Genomic DNA, 21,386 nt, shown 5'->3' on the forward strand with positions numbered 1-21,386 from the left:
CAAATTTAAACGTAACCACCATTTTAGGTTGTTATGAACTGAATGACATTTTCCAAACGGGAGAAGAAATGACACACTAATCCTTTTCATTCTTTTTCAAAATGATTACTTCGCACACAGATGACGACTCGTACACAAATTTGAAAGCCACAGTTGTCCTCTTAATGTGTAGAAATGTTACAGAGCAGGGAAGGCAGTCGTGGAAATACCAGGATGACAGTCTCTCATCGAGTGCGCTAATTTGTCTTTGTGAGGACAAAACATGGACCCAAGCGGGACATCAAGGCTAGCGAGTCTATAAAGCCACTTGTGACAACATAAACTTAACACTGGTAAATGTTAAAAGGCTAGGAAGCTAGTCTTGCTCAAACAAAAGTATATTAGTTAGCATCGAGTCTATTCGTATGCGTGACGGGTTTGGCTATCAAATGACGTGGCGCGCCTTTCCATACTCAACCACAAGATGTCCCCCTCGAGTTATGCCCTCAAATGAGGTCCATGTGCACTCCGGATCGTTAGGGGGCGAGCGTTGCAACTTGACACCTGGGGGAGGTGGCGTAAATCGTAAAAGAAGAAGAAGGTCCACTTGTGTGTCCACATTCTGCGTCTCTTTGGGTTCCGAGTCGGCGTAGTCACTCAGTTTCTCTGGGCTCCGCGTTGTGGGGAACGAGCCAAAGAGAGCGACACTTTCCAAGGTGGACCGCGTCCTCGCTTTCGTGCTTTTTGGATGTCCGAAGCGATGTTAATCCAGCAGTGAAATCACGTTGAACGCCGCTTCTTTATTCATGACACGTAAGTTTTGGTGCTGATGAAGTCTCCTGTAGCAGCTAGTTGATGACGGTCCGACTCGTTCAATCGGACTTTCAACTGGCGGCGAAGAAGCCGCCGGTTGAAAGTCTCCGTGAACGGTGCGGAAGATGTCGACTCAAACGTTGACAACGTTTTTTTTCATTGAACGACTTGCTCGTCATGCGAGCTAGCTTCAACTCGAACTAGCTTCGGCGTTCGAACCGGTGGAATTTATTTCGACGTGTTTGTGGGTCGTACGCAGATTCGACATTTTTGTTTTCTTGGGACACGAACTCTACATTCGTTGAGGTATTTCGCGCAGGCAATTTGGCTGTGTCTGTCTAATGTTGAGGCTAACCGAAGTTACAGAACTGTTCTTCGTGAAGTAAAGTAGGGATGGGCGATTGCCCTTAAAATCAAACTTCACTCCCCCAAAAATCCGATGACCAAATCTCATTAACGACACTCCTCCCTCCCTTCAATAAAGAGAAAAATCAAACGAAAGTTACCGATGCAAAGTTTAGCTGTTTGAATTTTTGTATTTAATTGAAAAACAAGTTGCCATATTTTTTTTATAATTTCACACCAATTCCTTATACATATTTATATGGCCCTTTCCCCCCCTTTAATCGACTGAGAAACGGGAGCATTTTGTTTTGCGAGTCTGCTGACATCTTCAAATGGATCGTCTGTCTGTCTTTGAATCATTAATTTTAATTGCTAATCTGATGTGTGCTAATATGTGCACGGGGAAGAAGAAATACAGGTTTTACATAACGCATTAAAATTTGAAGCCTCACGAGGAACGCTAGCAACTTTGCGCCATTGTTGAAGAGGAACCTCACCCGAAAAGTAATCTTGATTTCTGTCTATTTCATCGTTATTTTCCTGTCCAGAAATATTAGCTCTCGGAGACACAATATTAGCGGATTGTGCTCCAGTTGCTTGCCATGATGTTTGAAGCACTTCTCCTCTTATTTTTGCAGCAGAGGAGCAGACATGGAGCTCAACAAAGTGGTGACCCTGTGGATATTTTGCTTGTGTCTCATTAGAGGAAGCCGGACCGACAGGCCCGGTTCGCTCTCGGCGGATACTGCTGAAAATGCAATATCAGGTGAGAAATGTTGCCAAGGAGGGCAAAATATCCCATCAATTCCCAAAGAGTTTACAGTAAATGTTTATGGAATGTTGAGATGGATTTCACGTTTAAAGAAAATGGAAAGGAACTAAGCATCAATCCAAACATTTTGCCTGCCGATAAATTGCAAATCGCTCTCCTTGCTCACAGGCCAGCATGTTCTTGAGAAGCAATCACTGTACTTGCATGAAATCCGGTTGTTAGAGTCCGGATTATTTTAAAATGTTCTTCAACAATATTTAAATTCCCGAAAAATAGCTAGCCTTCAGTTTTGTAAATTCCATTCTTATTTCTGTTACAAATTTTGTTGTTTGTATTTTATTGCATACATTTTTTGTCACCTTTTGTGTCACATTTCTGTCCGTTTTTTGTGAGACTTTAGTCTCCACACCAACCCATATTTTTTTTCTGGTATTTTTGTCAATTGTTTATTCCGTCCTGTTTTGTATTTTCAAAACGTAACCTTCACTCATGCCTGTAGTCATGACGCCACAAAAATTGAGTATGAAAAGCGCCGGGTTATTCGCATCAATTGCTCCGAATTCAGACGGAAAGTCTCTCACTCTGAAAACCTTCCTCGCGGGTGCACAATTCAGTTCTGATGTTAAGCGGTGGCCGAGTTTGAGTCAGACAGCTGGACTCAAACCCGGCGTGCGTCTTTGCGCCGGCTCTATATGTGGCCCGGCTGAGAATAGTTTGGGCGGCCCCGCATTCTCCGGCGCGCATCAAAACGCTTTGTCAGACAGGAAGCAATTGACCGATGCGGTATTCTCGGTTCCCCTGCTACTCGGTCACGTTTCCTTTCGATTCATGAAAATCATCTGGAAATGTCAAAGCAAGCCATTCCTCGGCAAGCAAGTGACAGGGTGGAGATGTCGTCGTTTATCGTAGAAAACCGCTGTCGGTATCATGCCCATTTATTATCCAGAACCCTGCCACGCATTCTTAACACAAGCAGGAACAATGCATCCATCTGTCAAGCCATAGTAAAAAGCAGCATTCAGAACTGGGAAGAATGAAGAGATTTTTTTTTTGTGGCATGCTGATTTTTTTCGATACCATTTGAATGAGTGGGCCATCCCTGCTCGTGTGCTGAGCAAAGTTCGGGGTATGCCGTTGTAAGGAGCGACGGCGAAGTGAAGTACTCGAAGAGCGGTGGTACACTGCTTTATTTCAGCAAACATACGATCATTTATATACCAGCAAAGCGGACGTTAGTGTAATCAAACGTCCAGCCCACCCGGGGGCTGTGATTGGTTGGTAGCGAGCGGCAGCGGGGGCCGCCGATTGGCTGATCAGTCTCACGGCGCGAAATTCAAATGTCGGAGTTCTCAGAGGGCATTTGTGGTTGCTACACCCTGACTGCAGATGCTTTGATAAACAATGACTTCTCCGTTGCGGGTGTTGGGGGGGGGGGGTGTAACAATTCCGTGTGCGTTGAGATTTTGTGTCAAAAATACCTGGCTACGCACACGCGGTTGGAATGCGCCCAACGTCCCTTGAAAAGAGGAAGTTCCCCGAGGTGAATTGTTTGGAGGGGGGGAATGAAGCACCGATCGTCATTTACCTTTCAACAGAGTCGTCGATTGTCAAACATTGAACGTGATCATCGAGGGGCCGGCTCATTATTGAGGAAAACGTCTTCCGCTTGGTTGGCTTGACTGCCTGTTAAGATTAAGATTAAGAAAACCTTTATTAGTCTCGCAATGGAGAAATTCCAGATTCACAGCAGCAAAGTTATGAAAGGAAGAAGTAGAACAACAAAAAAATAGGAGCTGCTGGAAAGGCAGCCACTCTCGCGGCGCCATTTTGAAGTCAAAATAACAAAAAATAACACAAGACAACACATAGGACAGAGACAGTCGTGCAATCTTCACCACTGTTCCTTCACAAGTGGCTCCTACGCCTTCAGGCAGTCTTGTGAGACACTCCGTTTATCCCCCGCCCCCCCCTGCGGGCCAATTATCATCATTATTTATTCCATTAAATAAATAAATCAAATTGAAGGGGACAAGGACAACCTCGCCCGTCACCTCCAACTGGGCCGTCGTTTCCGTTCAAGTTGGCGGTGCTCACTTCGCTTCCTGCCACCTGAAACGACTCTGGCACCGATCGCCGTGAAAAGGTCAATAGAAAAGCGGGTGTGGCCAAAAGTGCTGCCAAGAGCAAAACCGGCTGCAGTTTTCAAAGCCACCTTTTTTCCCTTTTTTTTCCCCCCACTTTTTTTCCCTTTTGTCCATTGTGATTGCGTCACACAATGCACGGTGTTGTTTATTATGAAAATAATAGTAGTGGACTTCCTCATATAGCAACAAAGAGTATCAGCCATCTGTTCGGCCTGAGCAACCAATAACCCCCCAGGCCCCCCAAAAGGCATACAGAAATGTTAACTTGAGCCAGCCACCGTTTTATTCCACTTAAAAGTCTCCCTGCTGTTATATTTTGTTGATTTTTTTTTTTCCTGACAGTCAGTGCAGGTAGTCCATCCAGTGTAGCCTAGCCTGGCGTCTTCGTGGTTGGCACGCCAGCCTGGTCATCCCACTTGAGGAAAAATGAAGACTCTTGAAGATTGTAAAATTGGCTGCGGGTGCGAAATGCGCTGCAAGTCTCGCATCGTGAGCTTTTGCCGTCTTTTCGATGGCGCCGGATCGGCGGAAGCTGCTCAGGCTGCGTCGTTGGAAATGTGTGGCATCTGCGCTGCGCTGACAGTGACTTGCATAACTGAAGCTCTTAAAAAAAAAAAGGGAAGCAGGCCGACTGGTTTGTGAAGCTCGTATCTGCTTGTCAGAGGTTTGCAAGGCAAATGATGGGCGGCGTGCGCAGGTGAACACTTTCACACGATGACAACTTGTCAGCTGCGTTTTTTTTTTTTTTTAAAGGGGGGGTGGCCGTGTTATGTCCTCCCAACTGCCTCTGCAGGTTAAAATGCACAATCTTTCACGTGAAAAATGCTTGGGAAAATGTTGCGGGTGTCTCGTGCAAAGATTTGCCAGGACATGATCTGCTGCTGCTGCGACTTGGACGCTCTCGTTGGGATATGAACACCGCGCACATACATGCGTTGCTCATATGCGGAAGGTTTTATTTGGGAGCCTTCAGGAAGGCGGAAGCCGGCGCAAAAAAGGGAAGGATGCGGCGCTGGTGGGGGAAGACCGGAGTCACTCCTTAAGGCCTCACTGACCCGTGACATCATCGTCTGCCTTTCGCTCAAACGCGCCAAGCTAACCTGCCAATATTTCAAGCCGCGGGACAAAAGCGACCACCCGCAACAACCGAGCATTGGAACAGGGCCGTGTGGATTTTATTTCTTTTCTTGAGCCGAGTCCCGACTTTGTCCCTGGCAGATTTCTGTCGCATCGACGAGCCGCTGTGCCGGGACGAGAACCCCATGCTGAGCTTCGAGGCCATCCGCAGCATCCACAAGCAAATGGACGACGACAAGAACGGCAACGTGGACGTCGCGGAGACGGACGGGGTAGGAAGCGGCGTTTCCATTCCTCGTAACGAAAATGAATTCAACTGTTGAATGAATGAATGAATGAATGAATTCAGCGAATGTTGGCGATATCACTTGAGCGCTTTTGCAAAATGTTACTTGATGCCACCCGTTGTCATCATGAGCTCACACGTGGTTCGTATGCATGCTCACTAGATAATCCGTCGGACTGCACGCTCTCTCTTTCAGCTCACTATTGCCCGAAAAGCCTTTCCTCTCACGCGTGACGCCATCGTGTGATTGTGTTTGAGTGCCCCCGCCCGTCCCAAAACCGCGGATAACATCTTGAGTAAGGCAAAAAGGAGCCTTGCGTCATGCACTCAACTGCCAATGTGGTCATTTCGCAGTTCCTGAGGGAGGATCTGAACTACCACGACCCCAAGGCCAAGCACAACAGCTTCCACGGGGACGACCAGTTCATCAGCGTGGAGGATCTGTGGAATACCTGGAAGGGCTCGGAAGGTACCGCTCGGGCGTCACCAGACGGACGACCGTTTTGCGATGCGGGAGGGGAAACCGGAGAAAAGTTACGGAGGCGGGGACAACACGTCAAGTCCACATGGGATGGCGGGCCCGGATTCGAACCCGCGCCCCTCATACCCCCCTGCACGGTCAGGCGGACGTGCCACCTCGTCCGTGTCCAGTATTTGTTTTGGAAATGCGCAATTTGCACACATCGCAAGTTGCCGCGCGCGTGCGCTCTCCTATTTCCACATGAAAACGTTTCCAAACTGCAGAGGTGATCATTGTTGCGTGACGCTCGCTTCACGTTAGCTTCCTGCGACAATGGTTGCGACGTTTCCCCAATGGGCTGCGTTGACTTAGACGGTCGCTGAAAATGGCCTGATCGGAATCGGAACAACCCTACTGGTGGCTGTAAAAAAAAACGTCTAGCAAAAAAACATTGGTCTGATGCGCACATACTCGCAAAGATGCGCCGCGCAGTGAGTGCTGCGCGACTGCCACACTGCCCCCAAGTGGTTGCAGTTTGTCTCTGAAATTTTTTTTCTTGAATTTTTTTTTCTTTGCCCTGAGCAGCAAAACAGTTTTATCATGGAAATGATGGTGAGAACATCCCTCTTTAAATGTGCCCCCCCCCCCGCATAATCTGTGGCTCACATAATCTGCCTCTTGACCTACTGATCAAGGCGCTCTCTCCGCCGGCACGTCAAGCAAAGAGCGGCGCACTCTGCAACATCCTCCAGCCTGTCGACACACACGCTGTTGCAACCCCCCCCCCCCTTTCCCCCCTCTCGAGCGGTCGGGCTTTCATGTGGCTCGCCGTTATCTGCCTATCGCGTCTTTCGCACCCTGGCTGTCGGCCGCCTTTTCTCACACTCGTAGCGCCCTCGCGCACGTTGACTCTGCGCCAGCGGCTTCGGAGCTGGTTAGGTTACCCCCCCCACTGCTCCCTCCCTCGCCGCTTCACGGTTACGATACGGGATCGCTCGTTTTGGGAGACGGCCCAGATGCAAACGTTACGGGCGCTCGCCGGCTACGGCGCAACGTAAACCTGCGTTCTGAGCCCACTGCCGAGTTGGCCAACGACCAAGCGGTGCAAATTGTCTACGGCTAGTACCACCTAAAAAAAAAAAAAGAAAAACGTCACCAATTGTCGTCCTTGTCCAAAAGGAGCCGGGTTTTATTCCTAAAATGTCGTTGCAAACTGTAACTGTAAGCGGCGGTCATGAAAATGTTCCCATTTCACGTTGCTACTCATGTCCAGCAGCTGAGCTAACTGCCCCCCCCCCCCCCCCCCCGCTGTCCTCAGTGTACAACTGGACGGTGGACGAGGTGGTGCAATGGCTCATCACCTACGTGGAGCTGCCGCAGTACGAGGAGGCCTTCCGCAAGATGAGCTTCAACGGCAGCGCCATGCCCAGGTGAGGCCGCCGCGTCGGGACCACGTCGGGGCCGCCGCCACCGATTCATGACGGTTTCCACGCTTGCAACGCCGACTCGCAATCTTCCTCCCCGACGTGTCTGTCCTCCTTCAGGCTGGCGGTGAAGAACGCCACGCTGACGCACGCCACCCTCAAGATCCTGGACCGCAGCCACGTTCAAAAGCTGCAGCTGAAATCTCTGGACACCGTGCTGTTCGGGGCGCCCCTCAGTAAGCGGCGGCGGCACGTTTCACCTTCTGTTTTTTTTTTTTCAATGTAGCATGCGCGATTCTCTGATTAATTCCACTTCCTTGTTGTTAGCTTCAAAGGAGCCGAGTGCAGCGGGAAAACTCCCATTTTAGTTTTTGCTTCAAAAGCACGTGAAAGGATCCAAATCCAACCGCGAAGGCTTGCTGATTTATTCGCCAAAGTCATGTGTTGTCACGCGTGACGACGGAGTGACTCTCGCCCATCAAAGAGGCCTCGATATATTATCTTAACGTGATTCGACCGATAAGCGCTTCGGTTCATGGATGGACGGATGATTCCTTTGGAGTCATTTAAACGGCGATTCAATAAGGTACGGCGTTTCCGTCGAAGAGCTTCATAAAAAAATGAAGACGCGTCCTGTTTATTAAGAGGCAACAACATGTACAAGCTGAGCCGAGAGGTCTTGGTTAAAAAAAAAAAAGTTGGCGCGCCGCCGAGTGAAGAGGAAGTGTTAAATTCAAATGTTCAGCTGCGGCCGCACGGTTCGATATTCTAATCGCACGCGTGAGAAACCAGGAAACCTCAAGGCCGTCGTTCTGTTGGTTTTATCTGAGCACATGACCGGCCAGCGCCGGCGATGTGGATTTCGGCCCCCAGGAGGGCGCACAGGCGAGCGGCGTCTGGCTTTGACAGCCTCTCCAAGCGCCGGCGCCCGCCGCGACTTCCTCGGCGGCGCGGCAGCATTTTAAGACACGCGCACAATGAGGCCCGGCCGGCCTCTTCCGGACAAGCTGACGCAAGTCGGCGCGCCGAGTCGAAGCGCATCGGTTGCGTGTCACCGATTGCACAATGGCAGATGTCACGCTTGTTCCTGTGCTGACATGAACGCAACCGGGCGAGCTTTTTAGCCTTCTTGATCCTCCCCGTGCAGGAGGAAATATTGCACTTTGGGTGACGAATAGGTCGGACGTGCGCGAATGAGTGACGGGTGACTCGCAAACCTCGCCGACTTCTCAATCGAGGGACTTCCGCAAGGAACTGTCGCGCACGATAACCACTCGCAGGCAACGTTCTTACAAAACGACGAGGGGCTCTTCCGAGTTGACTTGAAAGCAGGTCGCGACTTGAACCGGGGCCTCGCCCAAATATTTGGATCGTATTACCGTGAATATTTCATCACGCCGCTCGGAGGGATGTCAAGTCTTGTTTGAAAAATGTGACCAAAGAAAAATGAGCGCACCGCATTCTTGATTTTTCTGCACGTTGCAGTGAATCGACACAACCACCTGAAAGACTTCATGCTGGTGGTGTCCATCGTCATCGGAATGGGCGGCTGCTGGTTTGCGTACATCCAGAACCGCTACTCCAAGGATCACATGAAGAGGATGATGAAGGACCTGGAGGGCCTGCAGAAGGCCGAGCAGAGTCTGCACGACCTGCAACAAAAGTGAGTCCAATTTTTATTTTATTTTTTTCCGTTCCCCGGCCCTACCAGCACAGAGGGAACCTATGAACCTGCCCGTCAGTCACTCTCCAGGTCCGTCCCGTGCAGGGGTCCCAAACGTCAAAAAAGGGCCCTGGAATATTCCCCAAAAAGTACACACTGATGCGAACGTTTGAACGACTCCACCCATCCACCCATTTTCTTCCGCTTGGGTCGCGTGGGAAGCCGCTTGACCGAGGGAGCCCGTACTTTCCTCTCCCCCAGCCGCTTCATCCAGCTCTTCCGGTGAGCAGCAGCACGGGGCGTTCCCATGACTGCCGGGTATTCTCTCTCTCGCCTGCGTCCTGGGTCGCCCCCGGATCACCTCACCACGGCGGCACCCGGGAAACATCCCGACCGGATGCCCGAGCCTCTTCATCCGGCTCTCCTCCCGGTGCACTTGTCTCTCAGGAACAAGTCCGGACGCCCTGCGGAAGAACTATATCTTGACCGCTTGCATCCGGGATCTTGAATCTCCAACTCAAATAGTTTCTTGGTGATTCGAGTGACCTCATGAATAGAATTGCCAAAAGGTTGTTTTCACACGAATCCTTAATTTGTCAAGTCAGTGACTGTTCAAGCCTCGGTTTGTCAGTCCAGGAGGCTTGCAATCCTTCTCGTGAGTGCATCGCAGTCAGTGGTCCTTAAAAACAGCCTTTTTTGGGATATATATTATATCCTCTGCCGCCGCTTCTTGTGTCGACCGCCTGGCTCGAGCGATTCCACATATTTAAACGGTCTCGCAAACCCTGCCTTGATAAGATAAAATAGTCGGCGTCGTTTCAAGCAGCGTTTCAGGGGATCGGAGCAACTATTTTTGGGGAGGCTAATACAACAAGGAATGCGGACAGTGTGCTCCCGAGCGGGCGCACCGTCTCTTCTTGTTCCTTTCAAGGAGACGCTCACACGGCGAGCTCACGCGGCGATCTCACGCGGCACTCCCCCTTTTCAACTTGCGGCGTTGATCCGGGGGACGGGATGCGCTTTGACTGGAGGCGGCGGACCGGCGAGGCCTTCTTTGCTGGTCCCGACACTAAAAATCGCACACACTGACCTACTTTTGCAATCTCGGCGCTCACATCTCCCAGAGATAGCGACCGCTAGGTGGTTATCGCAGCCGATGCATACATCGGAGTACATCATCATACATACATGAGTAGTCAAGGCCGATGTACGATATTTGGACTCGATAGAAAAATTTTCGTGTGTTTTTTAAACACATTTTCAACATGCTGGGTTTTTTTTCCTTTTCATCTTCGACAGTAGACATTTGAACATTTTTTTTTAATCCAATTTGTGTTTCCATTTCAATCACGTCAGCCGAGGGCCTTCAGAAGTGCTCATTGAGATGGCGCCTTCGTTTGCCTTATGGTCATAAAGAACGGTTTACAACCGTACCCGTCCGTCTGCAGTCGCTGCTTTTTTGGTTCCTGCTATTTGGTCGCTTCGGACCATAATGGGCGACTTCCTGTTCAATTTCCGGCGCGGGTCCTTTTCGAGTGTCATGTCACTCAGTCACAACAGGTGCTGAGGGCATTTTTTTTTTCGATCTTTGCAGGGGGAGCGACTAAGTGACCGCTGTCACTTACTAAGCCACGCCCCCTTAAAGGCACACTGCTCAGGTGCAAAGTTGTTGCGCAACTCAAAGAAGCACTAAGTCGTTTTTTTTGTCTTCTTTTATATATATTTTTCTAGACTGGTTTTATGAACCGCGTCTGCTCTACTTGGTGACTTTTGCACAAAATCTACAATTCAACCAAGAGCTTTTTACAATTCTTGACGCCAAGGCAGTGTAGCCGCCGTATGCCCACCGTTTTGTCCTGATCCCTCCTGCCAGCTGCTCCCGTTCCATACGCTCAAACCCGGGGCCACTTGATACCGCCGCGTCCCTGAAGGGAGAGACCTTGGGAGGAGGCTGGATTTCCAGGGAGCCCTTTCGAGCACCCTGCGATTCAGAGACGGAGGTGTTAAGCATGATCGTTTAACATGTGGGGGCTTTGCTGCTAATTCTGCCACATTGGTGGGGGTGGGTGGACCTCGAGTCGTGGTGCGAGCAGAGGGTGGGGAAAAAAATTGTCAAGGACGGCGTCCAACGAGTCGTTAACACAACCGTTAGCATCAAGAAAGTACGGCTTCGTCTCTTGGAAAATGTCCTGCGACGTTTAGTTGGAATCGCCTCAGTGCAGCCTCCTTTTCCCGGGATCGGGATCGCCTTTCATTCCCACCCCACCCTCCCCTCGTGGAGGTGCTGCTCCTGCACGCCAAGCGACGGTATTCCTGCCGTAAAAGAATATCCCCCAAACACCTTGGGCGCTATTATGATGGGCTGGGACTCAAGTTAAGGGCTGTGCGTGACTAAGCACTGAGTAATTGAGTCATGGGCGATCAAGCCCTCCTTCTTTTGTAAAGTCATGCTCACTTCTAAAAATAGAAGTGCTCCGTGTATACACACACACACACACACACACACACAGTTCCGCGTGGTGGTAGTACACAAGCATTGAGCAACACACACACACACACTGTACTGTTCTATAATTGCACGCCGACAGCTGTTCTAGCCTCTGATGCCGTTTTATTGAGCGCGCCAGCCAGAGTCAGCGCTGGGCTCTGCTCATGCCAGCTATGCATACGTCGGCGCACCGGCCACAAGGTGCGGCGCACAACGGAAAGACGTTGCCCGGGGATTGCGTTTCGTGGACACGCTCAACGCAGCGGTGGTTGTGCTTTGGGTGGTTGTGGCTCGCCTTGCTCATCTTGGAAACATTGTCTGGAACGATGTGACAAGTGTGAGCGTGAACGGTTGTTGGTCTGGCGCATGCCCTGCGGTCGGCCGGCAACGGGTTGGGGGTGAGCGCCGCCTGCTGGCGAAAGGCTCCTTCACGCTCGGGACTCGACTGAGGATGAAGCGGATCAGATGATTGGTTCATGTGTGAATCAAGTCTTTGGGGATTTGATACATTGAGCTCATACAAGACGGAGGGCGCAATGCTATTTGAATGATTGTGCAACTCGTGTCATTGTTCCAAGAAAGATGAAATTGTGGCGCGTGTTGGCGGCAGGCTGCAGATCGCCCAGGAGGAGCACCGCTCGGTGGAGGTGGAGAAGGTCAACCTGGAGCAGAAGCTGCGGGACGAGATCAGCACGGCCAAGCAGGAAGCCCAGCGGCTCCGGGAGCTGCGCGAGGGCACCGAGAACGAACTCAGTCGACAGAAGTACGCCGAAGAGGAGCTCGAGCAGGTATGAAAGGCGCCAGCAGCTTACGGAGCGGTATGGATGCGCGCTGATTATATTGCCCCCTGGTGGCAAAGGTGTGCACACCAGTAGGACCCACACGCTGTGTGAAAACGTGAACTCGGGATGCAACGGTTGAATTTGTTACGTGCCATCCAATGTATGACCGAGTTTTCTTGATGGATTAATTTGATTGTGGACGAACGGTCGCAGAGTTCAACGAACGCGGTCTTTGACGTCCCGGGCAGGTGCGCATGGCTCTGAAGAAAGCCGAGAAGGAGCTGGAGTCGCGGAGCACCTGGTGCCCTCCCGAATCGCTTCAGAAGTGGCTGCAGCTCACCCACGAGGTGGAGGTCCAGTACTACAACATCAAGAAGCAGAGCGCCGAGCGCCAGCTCCTGGTGGCCAAAGAGGGGGTCCGTCCCACACCCGGCTCGCGTTGGCGAACGCGGCCCCCGCGCTTTGTCCGAGCGGCAGCCGCCTTTACTTTTTTCTCCCGCAGGCAGAGAAGATCAAGAAAAAGAGGAACACCCTCTTTGGGACTTTCCACGTGGCGCACAGCTCGTCCCTGGATGACGTGGACCACAAAATTTTGGCGGCAAAGTGAGTCGCAAACGCAGCAAGTCTCTCGCAAATTCATTTGAATTGAGTGAACAAAAAAGATTGACACACTGGAGGACGTGTTGGGAAGCATCTTTCACATTCAAATCTTGACGATTTCTCCCAGAATTGCCGTAACCCCCCCAAAAATGCAATTCAAACGAATGAGACGTTCAACGACAAAAAAATCTTTTGCATTCCGGCCAAAATTTCAGAAAAATCACCGGAAGTTCTTTTCCACTTTTCAAAAAATCTTTCTCTCTCCTCCACCACTTCCATCATCTTCAAATGAATTTGAAAAGACAATATTCTGTAGCAGTGAGTGAGTAGATTCAGACATTTGTATCGGGTGACTGACTGGGTGTTTTGTCCCCCCCCCCCCCCCTCGCAACCCAGACAAGCGCTGGGCGAGGTGACGGCCGCCCTGCGCGAGCGCCTCCACCGCTGGCAGCAGATCGAGCTGCTGACCGGCTTCACGGTGGTCAACAACCCGGGCCTGCCGTCGCTGGCGTCGGCCCTCAACCTGGACCCCGGCTTCGTGGGGGGGCGCGCCACGCCGCAGCACTTCCTCGTGTCCGACGACATGGACGACCTGGACGAGGACATCCTGCCCGCCGTGCTGCAATGTAAGAGCTCGTCCGAGTCGCTGGGCTCGTCGGCCGCGAGTAGCAAGCGATCCCTTAAGCGCCCCAAGATCCTGCTGGGGAAATCTAGACATCAGAACTCGTGAGGGGGGCGGGGGGGCTTGCCCTTTGACATCCTGCAACGGATGTCGTTCGTCTCAGCTTGCGTCATTGTCATTGTTCCGTGAGCCACAACCCCGCCCCGAACGCATCTGTGTGTCCGCGTTGGTGACCGGGGCTCTTTTTTTTTTTCCTGTAAAAAAGCAAACAAATCTTGGACTTGGACTTCTCAATAAGAAAATTTTTGTGCTGTACATTTCGTCAGTGATGTGTGTTCATTTGTCTCGGATTTTTAAGGAGTGACTTTGTAAGCGCAGCCCAGGCTTTCCGTGAGTCTGGTTTGGTTGTGTGGGGACGCGTCTGTGTTTTATTTGTACTTTTTCCTCGCTTCTTGCAAACGATTTTCTGTTGGGGCGATACGTGCGCCTTACTTTGGCGCAGCGTAGCGCTGCACTGGCACTTTTGCCCAAAGGGCCCAGTCGGCGGCCAGGGATGCTTTTTGTCTTCCTCAACCGTCGCTTGAGCGGTTCTTAGTCCGACGTCGACGCTGCGTCCGCACGCGTGTCCGCTAGCGGGGCCGCGCAAGATAAGGCGGAGGGAATATGTCTGGCGGCTGGCCTGGGGAAGAGCCGAGCCACGTCGCTGGGAAAGTCTGGGCTTCCCTTGCGAGGCCGCCCGGGAGAACCTGAAGATGGCCCGACAGATGCTTGAAACCTGCAGGGCAGTCCAGGCGCTCCAGAGCACCTCAACTTTTTGTTGTTTTGACAGCCTTAATCCCAAATGGATTTGCCTGATCCTCGCCCACTCACAAAATGTTGGATCACACGCACACACACACATTAAGACTAATAATCGAAGCCCCTTTTAGTTGTGTTTGTTGCGGACACACAGAGACGAATTGACTTGGCTTCAAGAGTAAGTCTTCTCATCGGCGTTAATTGCACTTGCCTCTCTCACTCCCTTCCCTCTTCACATCCGCATCACCGCCACCCCTTTTCTTCCCCGCCGACTCCTTTCGGTCAACTTGCAGATGGCGCTCGGCTTTTGGAGCGGCGAGCCAGTGACCTGTGGTCCCGAGGCTCGGATTGTCAGCCCATGTGGAAAAATCTTGGTTGGCTTTTACTCGATTTGACCCCCCCCCAACGCCCCTCCGACCACCCCGAGTAGAAATCAAAGCCACCTCTGACCCAACGTGACAAATCACTGGCTCCCATCTTAACGACGGTCACCTTGCTTTTAACCCCGTCGCCACCCAGCTTTTGCTTTTCGTCATCATCTTGATCCCGCCTGGGAAAGCCGCCATTTCACCGCCTTTGCTTCATGTCACTTTTCTGTACCAAAACGAGCCCGACACCAACTGAGTGGCAAAATTGTTGCATTTCTCATCCAAAAGGCGGAAAATGTCGGCTTTGACTAAAGGCTAAAATCATCACGTTGCTATCCGTCGCCTCGATGTTGCAAGACATTGAACCCTCGTGTGCTCGCAACTTGTGTATTGGCTTGCATTTTATGGGGAACCATCCCCCAGCTTGCCGTTTTCAGCCATGTCTAATGTAGAAATAGTGCTTTGGCGCCAACAACTGGCATCTGGGTGCCAAGCGATGACATCCGACGGAGGCAGCAGCCTCATTTTGTCAGGCTTCACCGTGTCTCATCGATGAAAAAATGCCTTGCTGCCAGCTTGTGGCATCGATCAACCTGTCGGGGTGGGCGGCCAATCAAAATGGTGGCCCTTGGTGATTCCCGCCCACGCACCACGCACGGGGGTTCACTGTCGCGGCACCTGGCTCCCGATTCCATTTTCCTCCGCACGTAAGGAGAAAAGACACCACGACTGGGTTGGGATTTGATGAATGACTCCGTGTTTGTGTTGCCCTTGTTTGGGGGGGGCGTCGCCGTCGAGATAAATTCAAGATCATCGTCGTATATATTTGTCACCATATTGGCGGTGTAGTCATGTTTGTATCAACTGACACATGCGTGTGTGTAAAAAAATCTGTTGTGGATGTATAATATAGCTGCTTACCGAGCTCGTAGGGGAGCATCTTTATTAAGTGCATTCTACTGTCTCCTGGTGGCCAAGGTGTGGCATTGACTTCTGAAAACGTTATAACTTTTTTTTATTTTATTTTTTTAAACTCTGGCATGGTCATAAAAGCCATCCCTTCCATCTATTATTTGAACCGGTTTATCCTCACGGGGGTCTAGGGTGCCCTGCAGCCCATCCCAGCCTCTTGGGGCAGGAGGGTGGGGTGCACCCTCAACTGCTTGCCAGCCAATCACAGCGCGCACATAGACTAACAACCACCCGCGCTCACACTCGCACTCACACCTCGGGACAATTAGTGTGTTCCACATTCCATACCGGAGCACCCGGAGAAAACCCACGCAGGCAGGGGGGAGAACATGCAAACTCCACACGGGAAGGTCGGATCTGGAATCGAACCCTGCACTTTGACGCGCGAACCAGTCATAAAATCCCTCAAAGCAAATACGGAGTCCATTCCAGTTTGTTTGGAACCAAATCCCAGTCAGTTGTGCGTGTGTTTCCGCCGATTGCGGGCACCGGGCACGGCGCTTTCCGAGCGGCGAGTAACGTGGTTGTCGCTTTGTGCCCACAGCTCCCAGCATGATGTCCCTGCGCCAGCGCCACATTGACCCCCACCTGGCTTTGAGCTCGCAGAGGTTGGTAGAGGGTTCCCCGTCTGAGGGCCAGCAGGGGGAGGGAGCCTCGCACCCAGGTCCCCCCCGTCCTCGGCCCGCCTTCCGAGAGTCCCGGAGCCAGTCTTTCGGGCACCTGGAGAGTCTGTGTCTGCCCCCGCTGTCCTCCGCCGTGTCCCACCCCGCCATCATCTGTAGCTCGGGCGCCGCTGCGCATTCCTCCTCCGTCGCCGCTCATTCCTCGCACCTTCATCAGCCTTCTTTCCAGCCCATGGACCCGATTCCCGACCTCACTTTCTCCGACGACTCGGAAGCGCACTCGGCGCCTCGCGACAGCTTCGGGTATCCGTCGCCCGCGTGGCATGCGCGTGTGGACGCTCGGCACCCGCGCTCACAAACGCGTGCGATGGAACCTCCCGTGTCCGAGCAAGCCCGACGTCAATTTTGGCAAATATGGAGTTGGAAACAAAAAAACTAAGTAAAGAAACCTCATTTTCAGAAGACGTCCGCTCCTTTGGCCAAATACGATCAATCCATTTGATAAACCACTTGAGGAGGTTCCACTGCACTCGGAGCAGCGTGACTCAAGTGGGCTTTGCATCCGTGTGACGTGGCTTTAGCTTAGCACAGTCTCCCCTTTTGCCTGAAAACTAACACGTTTGGCGTCGCCATGTGTCCCGGCCCGCTCCCGCAGCGTCGCCAACGTCGCAGCCGCTCACCTTGCTTCGCTCTGATCTCGCCTTTCCGCCCGCAGGGACCTGAATCGCTCCGACTCGGACTCGTCGCTGTCCCTGTCGGCGTTTTCCTCCAAAGGCCTCCTGATGAAGCCCGTCTCGCTGCTGCACGGCTTGCCCAACGGCGGCGCCCGGCACCACGAGGGCGGCGCCGGCGCCGAGCACCTGCCCGACAGCCCCGTCCTCATGCGGAGGGCGCAGCAGCAGCAGCAGCAGGAGTGGGCGGCGGCGTCGGGCGAGGCCCACAGCCCCGCCGAGTCCACCCGCTCGCTCAGTTCCACCGAGCCGGATACCCCCTCGCCCACCTGGGCCAAGGGCGCCGGCGCCACCCGCATCCCGCAGCTGGCGGCCAAGAAGAGCCCGCTGGAGGAGGACAGCGGCTCCACGGGGGAGGATACGGATTCCGCGGCCGCACGCAAGAAACACACCTTCAAGATCTTCAAGAAGCAGAAGAAATAAGCCCCCCCACACCACCACCCTTTTTTCCCCCCTGTGTGTCTTTTAATTTTCCTGCGCTGCTTGTTCCAACCTTCTGGACTGTGGGAGCAAGCAGGCGCTTCTCGTACTCACAAAAAAGTTTGCCTTCTGCGGCTGTTGGCTGAAATTCTTTCTAAAAAAAACATGGAATGAGCACTTTAAATATCCATTAGGCAAAAATACCCCCCGCCCACAAAAAAAAAAATGGTGGATATTTTTAAGTGAAACTTGTCTGCCAATCATAGAAGGGGCTTCCCTGAGAGGGCTGAGGAATAACCACCTCAAATTTGAGGGGTCTTTTTCCGAACGCAGTGACCGAAGGCGATGGCACCAAAAAAAAATAAACAACAAAAAAACAACCCAACATTCCTCCTAAAGGCCATTTTTTGCCACCAAAAAAAGTGCAATTTCTACACAAGGCTTTAGCTGATTTGAAGAATGGTTGCCGCGTTGTATTTGGTTTCAAGTGACCTTTCCTACCAAGCTTTTCATTTTGGGGCAAATCCCGTCACGTCGTGTGCGTCGATCCAGAAATGTCAGCCGACAGCCGCGTATTTCCGACTTGCCGTGAGTCGTGCGAGTGTGCATTTGTGTGTGTTTTGGGGGGTGATGCATTGTCAGTTATTTATTCTATGCCACTCTCAAAGGGAAACAACCATTTTTTTCCCCCCGTGCATGTATTTGGTTTGAGTGCTGACAATTCCCCCGCCCCTCCCCTCATTTTATCATAGACTCATCGATGACTCAAAAGGGGACATCGAGTGCGAGCGATACTTTTTGGGGGATTTTTTGTGGCCTTGTAACCCAGACAAAACGACCCTGCGCTATTGAAAGTGGGTCTGCCAGCGGTTCTTTATTTTCTGTGCATGGCTCTCATTTGAAGCAACTATTTATTTGAACAGACGCCTTGTGTCCTAAGGAGAAAAAAAAATGTTACCAAAAAGAAACAGTCGTAACGTTTGAGGTCCTCAAACACAAAAATATTTTTTTGAGCTTCCTGGGAACATTTGTAAGCGGACAGATAATGCTAAATCTCAACATTTGTTTTTTTTGTCTCCACGATCGGGCACGGCAACAGAGTTTGAGAGTTATTTTGAAGCTTCACCGTGAAAAAGTGGATGCGAGGGGCCATTCGTTGTGGCTTGCAGCTTTAATTTCTCAATTTTTTTGGGGGGTGTCGTTATATGGTGTGTAGTAGATCACGGATGTGTCGTGGGTGCTGGAAAAGGGCTAAAAAAAAAAACCCCACCCCACCCCAATCCTGAAGCAGAAAGACCAAGGTCCTCACATCAAAGTGCCAAATCGCCGTTTGCTGGCCAGCATGATGTTCGCTCGGAGCGTGTTCCGCAAGCAACGAATCTTTTGTCTCGTATTGTTTACATTTGTCAAGGGGTCTCGCGGAACTATGCATCTGTACTTTCAGCTTTTTATCAACCAAACAAACATAAAAGGCAGTCGGCTGAATTGTCAAGATGTGGTTTGGTGACAATTTTACCAATGGCTGCTTTTGCGTTCTTGGCAAATTTGCTCCATGTTTTTACACGCCAGCTGTACTGAATGTTTTTGTTGATGCATGGCAAAAGTGCTGCCCCTGCCCAGCCCACCAATCGCCCTGTTCGAACTTCTGACCTTTCAACTTTTTAGCTTCTATTTATGACATCCCCACCGTATATTTGTACAGAGACAACTTTTTTTGCATCTTCTGTGATGGTCTTTTATGGCACTCTTGCATGAAAGCAATAAAACTATTTTAAACAAAGAATTGTGGGACCATTTGTTGTCTGTGCTGCTTCATATAGAGCCCTTGGGCGTTGTCTTACTACCTGCTTAGCTTTAGATTTCATATCTCAGACGTCCAAAGAAATTAGACGTCGTCATGCGAATGCTGTGAGCTATGAAACTCCAAAACGAGTCCTACTGCGGCCCTGCCCAGAAGTCATTCATGTCAGAGACAGCCTAGGTTGGGGTTCACGTTTGAAGGGGTGCCCGCCCTGCTCTACAAACAAAAGATAAATTAACTTAAACTTAAATAAGTTTTCTGAAGCTGAAAATCTCGACAAGAAACAAAGACGCTCCGATTCGCAACGACGCAAAGAGAACACCAGAGGGCAGTGTTTCATCACGTTCTCCCGACCGATAACTTCGAATGGGTTTTGGATCAAAACACAATTTGTCGGTGCGTGTTTTACACACAAGATTCATCCCCCCACCCCCGTGTAAGGAGTCATAAGAGCCTCACCTCAACATGGCAAAGTTTTAATATCTGATCGTTCAACTCCTGAGCTTTTCTTTGTGACATCCGTGCCGTATTTTCGACAGACACAGCTCTGTATCTTCTGTGAGGGCTTTTTTGAAAGTGTTGCATGAAAGCGTTTGGATGCTTTTTACTCATTGCTTTTTTGAAATTGGCTCAATTACTTTACATTTTACAATTATTTTGGCAAAAAAAAATACATTTGCTTTTGCGGGTCACATAAAATGATGTGGCGGGCCGGATCTGGCCCTCGGGCCTTGAGTTTGACACCTGTGCTCTAATTTGAAACCCAAACCCTGGCTGAAATCCTCATCCCATGTCTTTCAACCGCCCAAAGTTCGACATCCAGCAAGCGAACTTCCCAAGTGGGACAGCGAGACAAACGACCCGAGAGACGCGCGCCGCTTGATGAAGCGCGATCTATTTCGGTCCCGTGCATTTGTCTTTGCGGATAATTTGCTGACAGCGGCGCACCGCGCCATGTGAAAATTGCCGTCCTATGCGTTATGTTACATCACATCGCGCGGCGGCTTGAAAAAGAACATCGGGTGCTTTGCTGGAAGTGGAACACAAGCAGCCTTCTGGATTCTGCGGATTCGAGCCAGACATGAGCGCAAGCGTTTGGTAATATGTTGAAAGGGAATAACATTTGGATCGAGGGCTAGCATTTTGGTTGCAGGACACGTTCAAAACAAAGCGTAACCCCAAACCTGCCTTGACACCTTAACCCTACTTTGAAACCCTCCAACAATCAAGCTTGTCTGCGATCCTAACACTTGACGATGAAACCCTAGTCCAGATTTGAAAGTCTAATTTGAAACCATAACCTGAAACCCTAAACATGGCTTGACTTCCAAAGCCTAACTTGCAAATTTAAAACCACAAACTTAAGGCAGCCTGAAAAAAGCACATTTGAAAGACGTGACCCAAATTGTTTTTGTAACCCCAATCCAGATTTGACACCCTCATTTAGGTTTGAAACATTCGTCGGCGCAAGGGTGTGATCCCGTGAGCGCCACCGTGGTGACAAAGCCGTCTTTCCTCAAAGTCACTTCTGAGAGAGAGTGCATGAGGGATGAATCTCCCCCCTGAAATTCGTCAGCGTCTCATCAAGGCTCGCGTCGTGCTCCGAAGACGAATGTTGATGCGGGGCCGTGCATCACCGCCTGTCAATGGTGGGCTGTGGGGGAAGTCAAGTAACCGAGAACAGATAATTAATGGGCTGAAGTCGTTTTTTTTCCCTTCACGTATCTGCACTTGAGTATTTATTTGCTGACGTCCTTGTACTTTTGCTCCTGAAACATGTAGTACCAGTGAAAACCGCAGGGTGGCAGGCATTGCTCCCCAGCGCCGCCAAACCCGCGGCTGTAATCGTGAAGAAAATCATCGTCTCATGGCCTCCACAACGCCGATCTCCGAAGTACACGAAGTAGAAACGCCCATCCGTTGAAAGTCGGTTTACAGTGCTCTGGTGTGCTCCAAAAACATGGACATATTCAACTCCAAGTCGAGCTGCTGAATAATTGTCACCCCATTCCATCGTTTACTTTGTTGCCCGTCCCTGAAGTGGAAGGTAAGATAGATCGGCAAAACGGCGTTTTTTCACCGAGACGTGATCCAGCTTGTTTGTGGACTTGAGGACGATTCTGAATATGTGTGACTTGAATTTCATGACACCCTGAATGTGAATGGCACAATGAACACAGACCAGTCGGAATCAGCAGCAAATTGTTGTTTCCCCCTT

General features: G+C 50.9%; 1 protein-coding gene across 4 annotated transcripts; it reads left to right on the forward strand.

The window, feature by feature from the left end:
• Window positions 1–548: 548 nt before the first annotated feature.
• On the forward strand, window positions 549–19,150 carry LOC127608923 (stromal interaction molecule 1-like). Of its 4 annotated transcripts, none has more exons than XM_052078450.1 (14): window positions 549–792; window positions 1,776–1,903; window positions 5,272–5,402; window positions 5,771–5,885; window positions 7,195–7,306; window positions 7,421–7,536; window positions 8,786–8,963; window positions 12,062–12,239; window positions 12,482–12,649; window positions 12,736–12,836; window positions 13,230–13,459; window positions 14,547–14,627; window positions 16,138–16,519; window positions 16,932–19,150. In XM_052078450.1, exons 2-14 carry the CDS (start codon window positions 1,789–1,791, stop codon window positions 17,368–17,370), a joined length of 2,346 nt encoding a protein of 781 aa, XP_051934410.1. In that variant the 5' UTR covers window positions 549–792; window positions 1,776–1,788; the 3' UTR covers window positions 17,371–19,150. The 4 variants fall into 4 exon arrangements, with proteins under 4 accessions (XP_051934410.1, XP_051934408.1, XP_051934409.1 ...); XM_052078448.1 differs by having other exon boundaries at window positions 551–792; window positions 16,138–16,201; XM_052078449.1 differs by lacking the exon at window positions 14,547–14,627 and having other exon boundaries at window positions 552–792; window positions 16,138–16,201.
• The last annotated feature ends 2,236 nt before the right edge of the window (window positions 19,151–21,386 follow it).

Source organism: Hippocampus zosterae, chromosome 10 (genome assembly GCF_025434085.1).
Source record: "Hippocampus zosterae strain Florida chromosome 10, ASM2543408v3, whole genome shotgun sequence".
In the NCBI taxonomy this organism is placed as follows: Eukaryota; Metazoa; Chordata; class Actinopteri; order Syngnathiformes; family Syngnathidae; genus Hippocampus; species Hippocampus zosterae.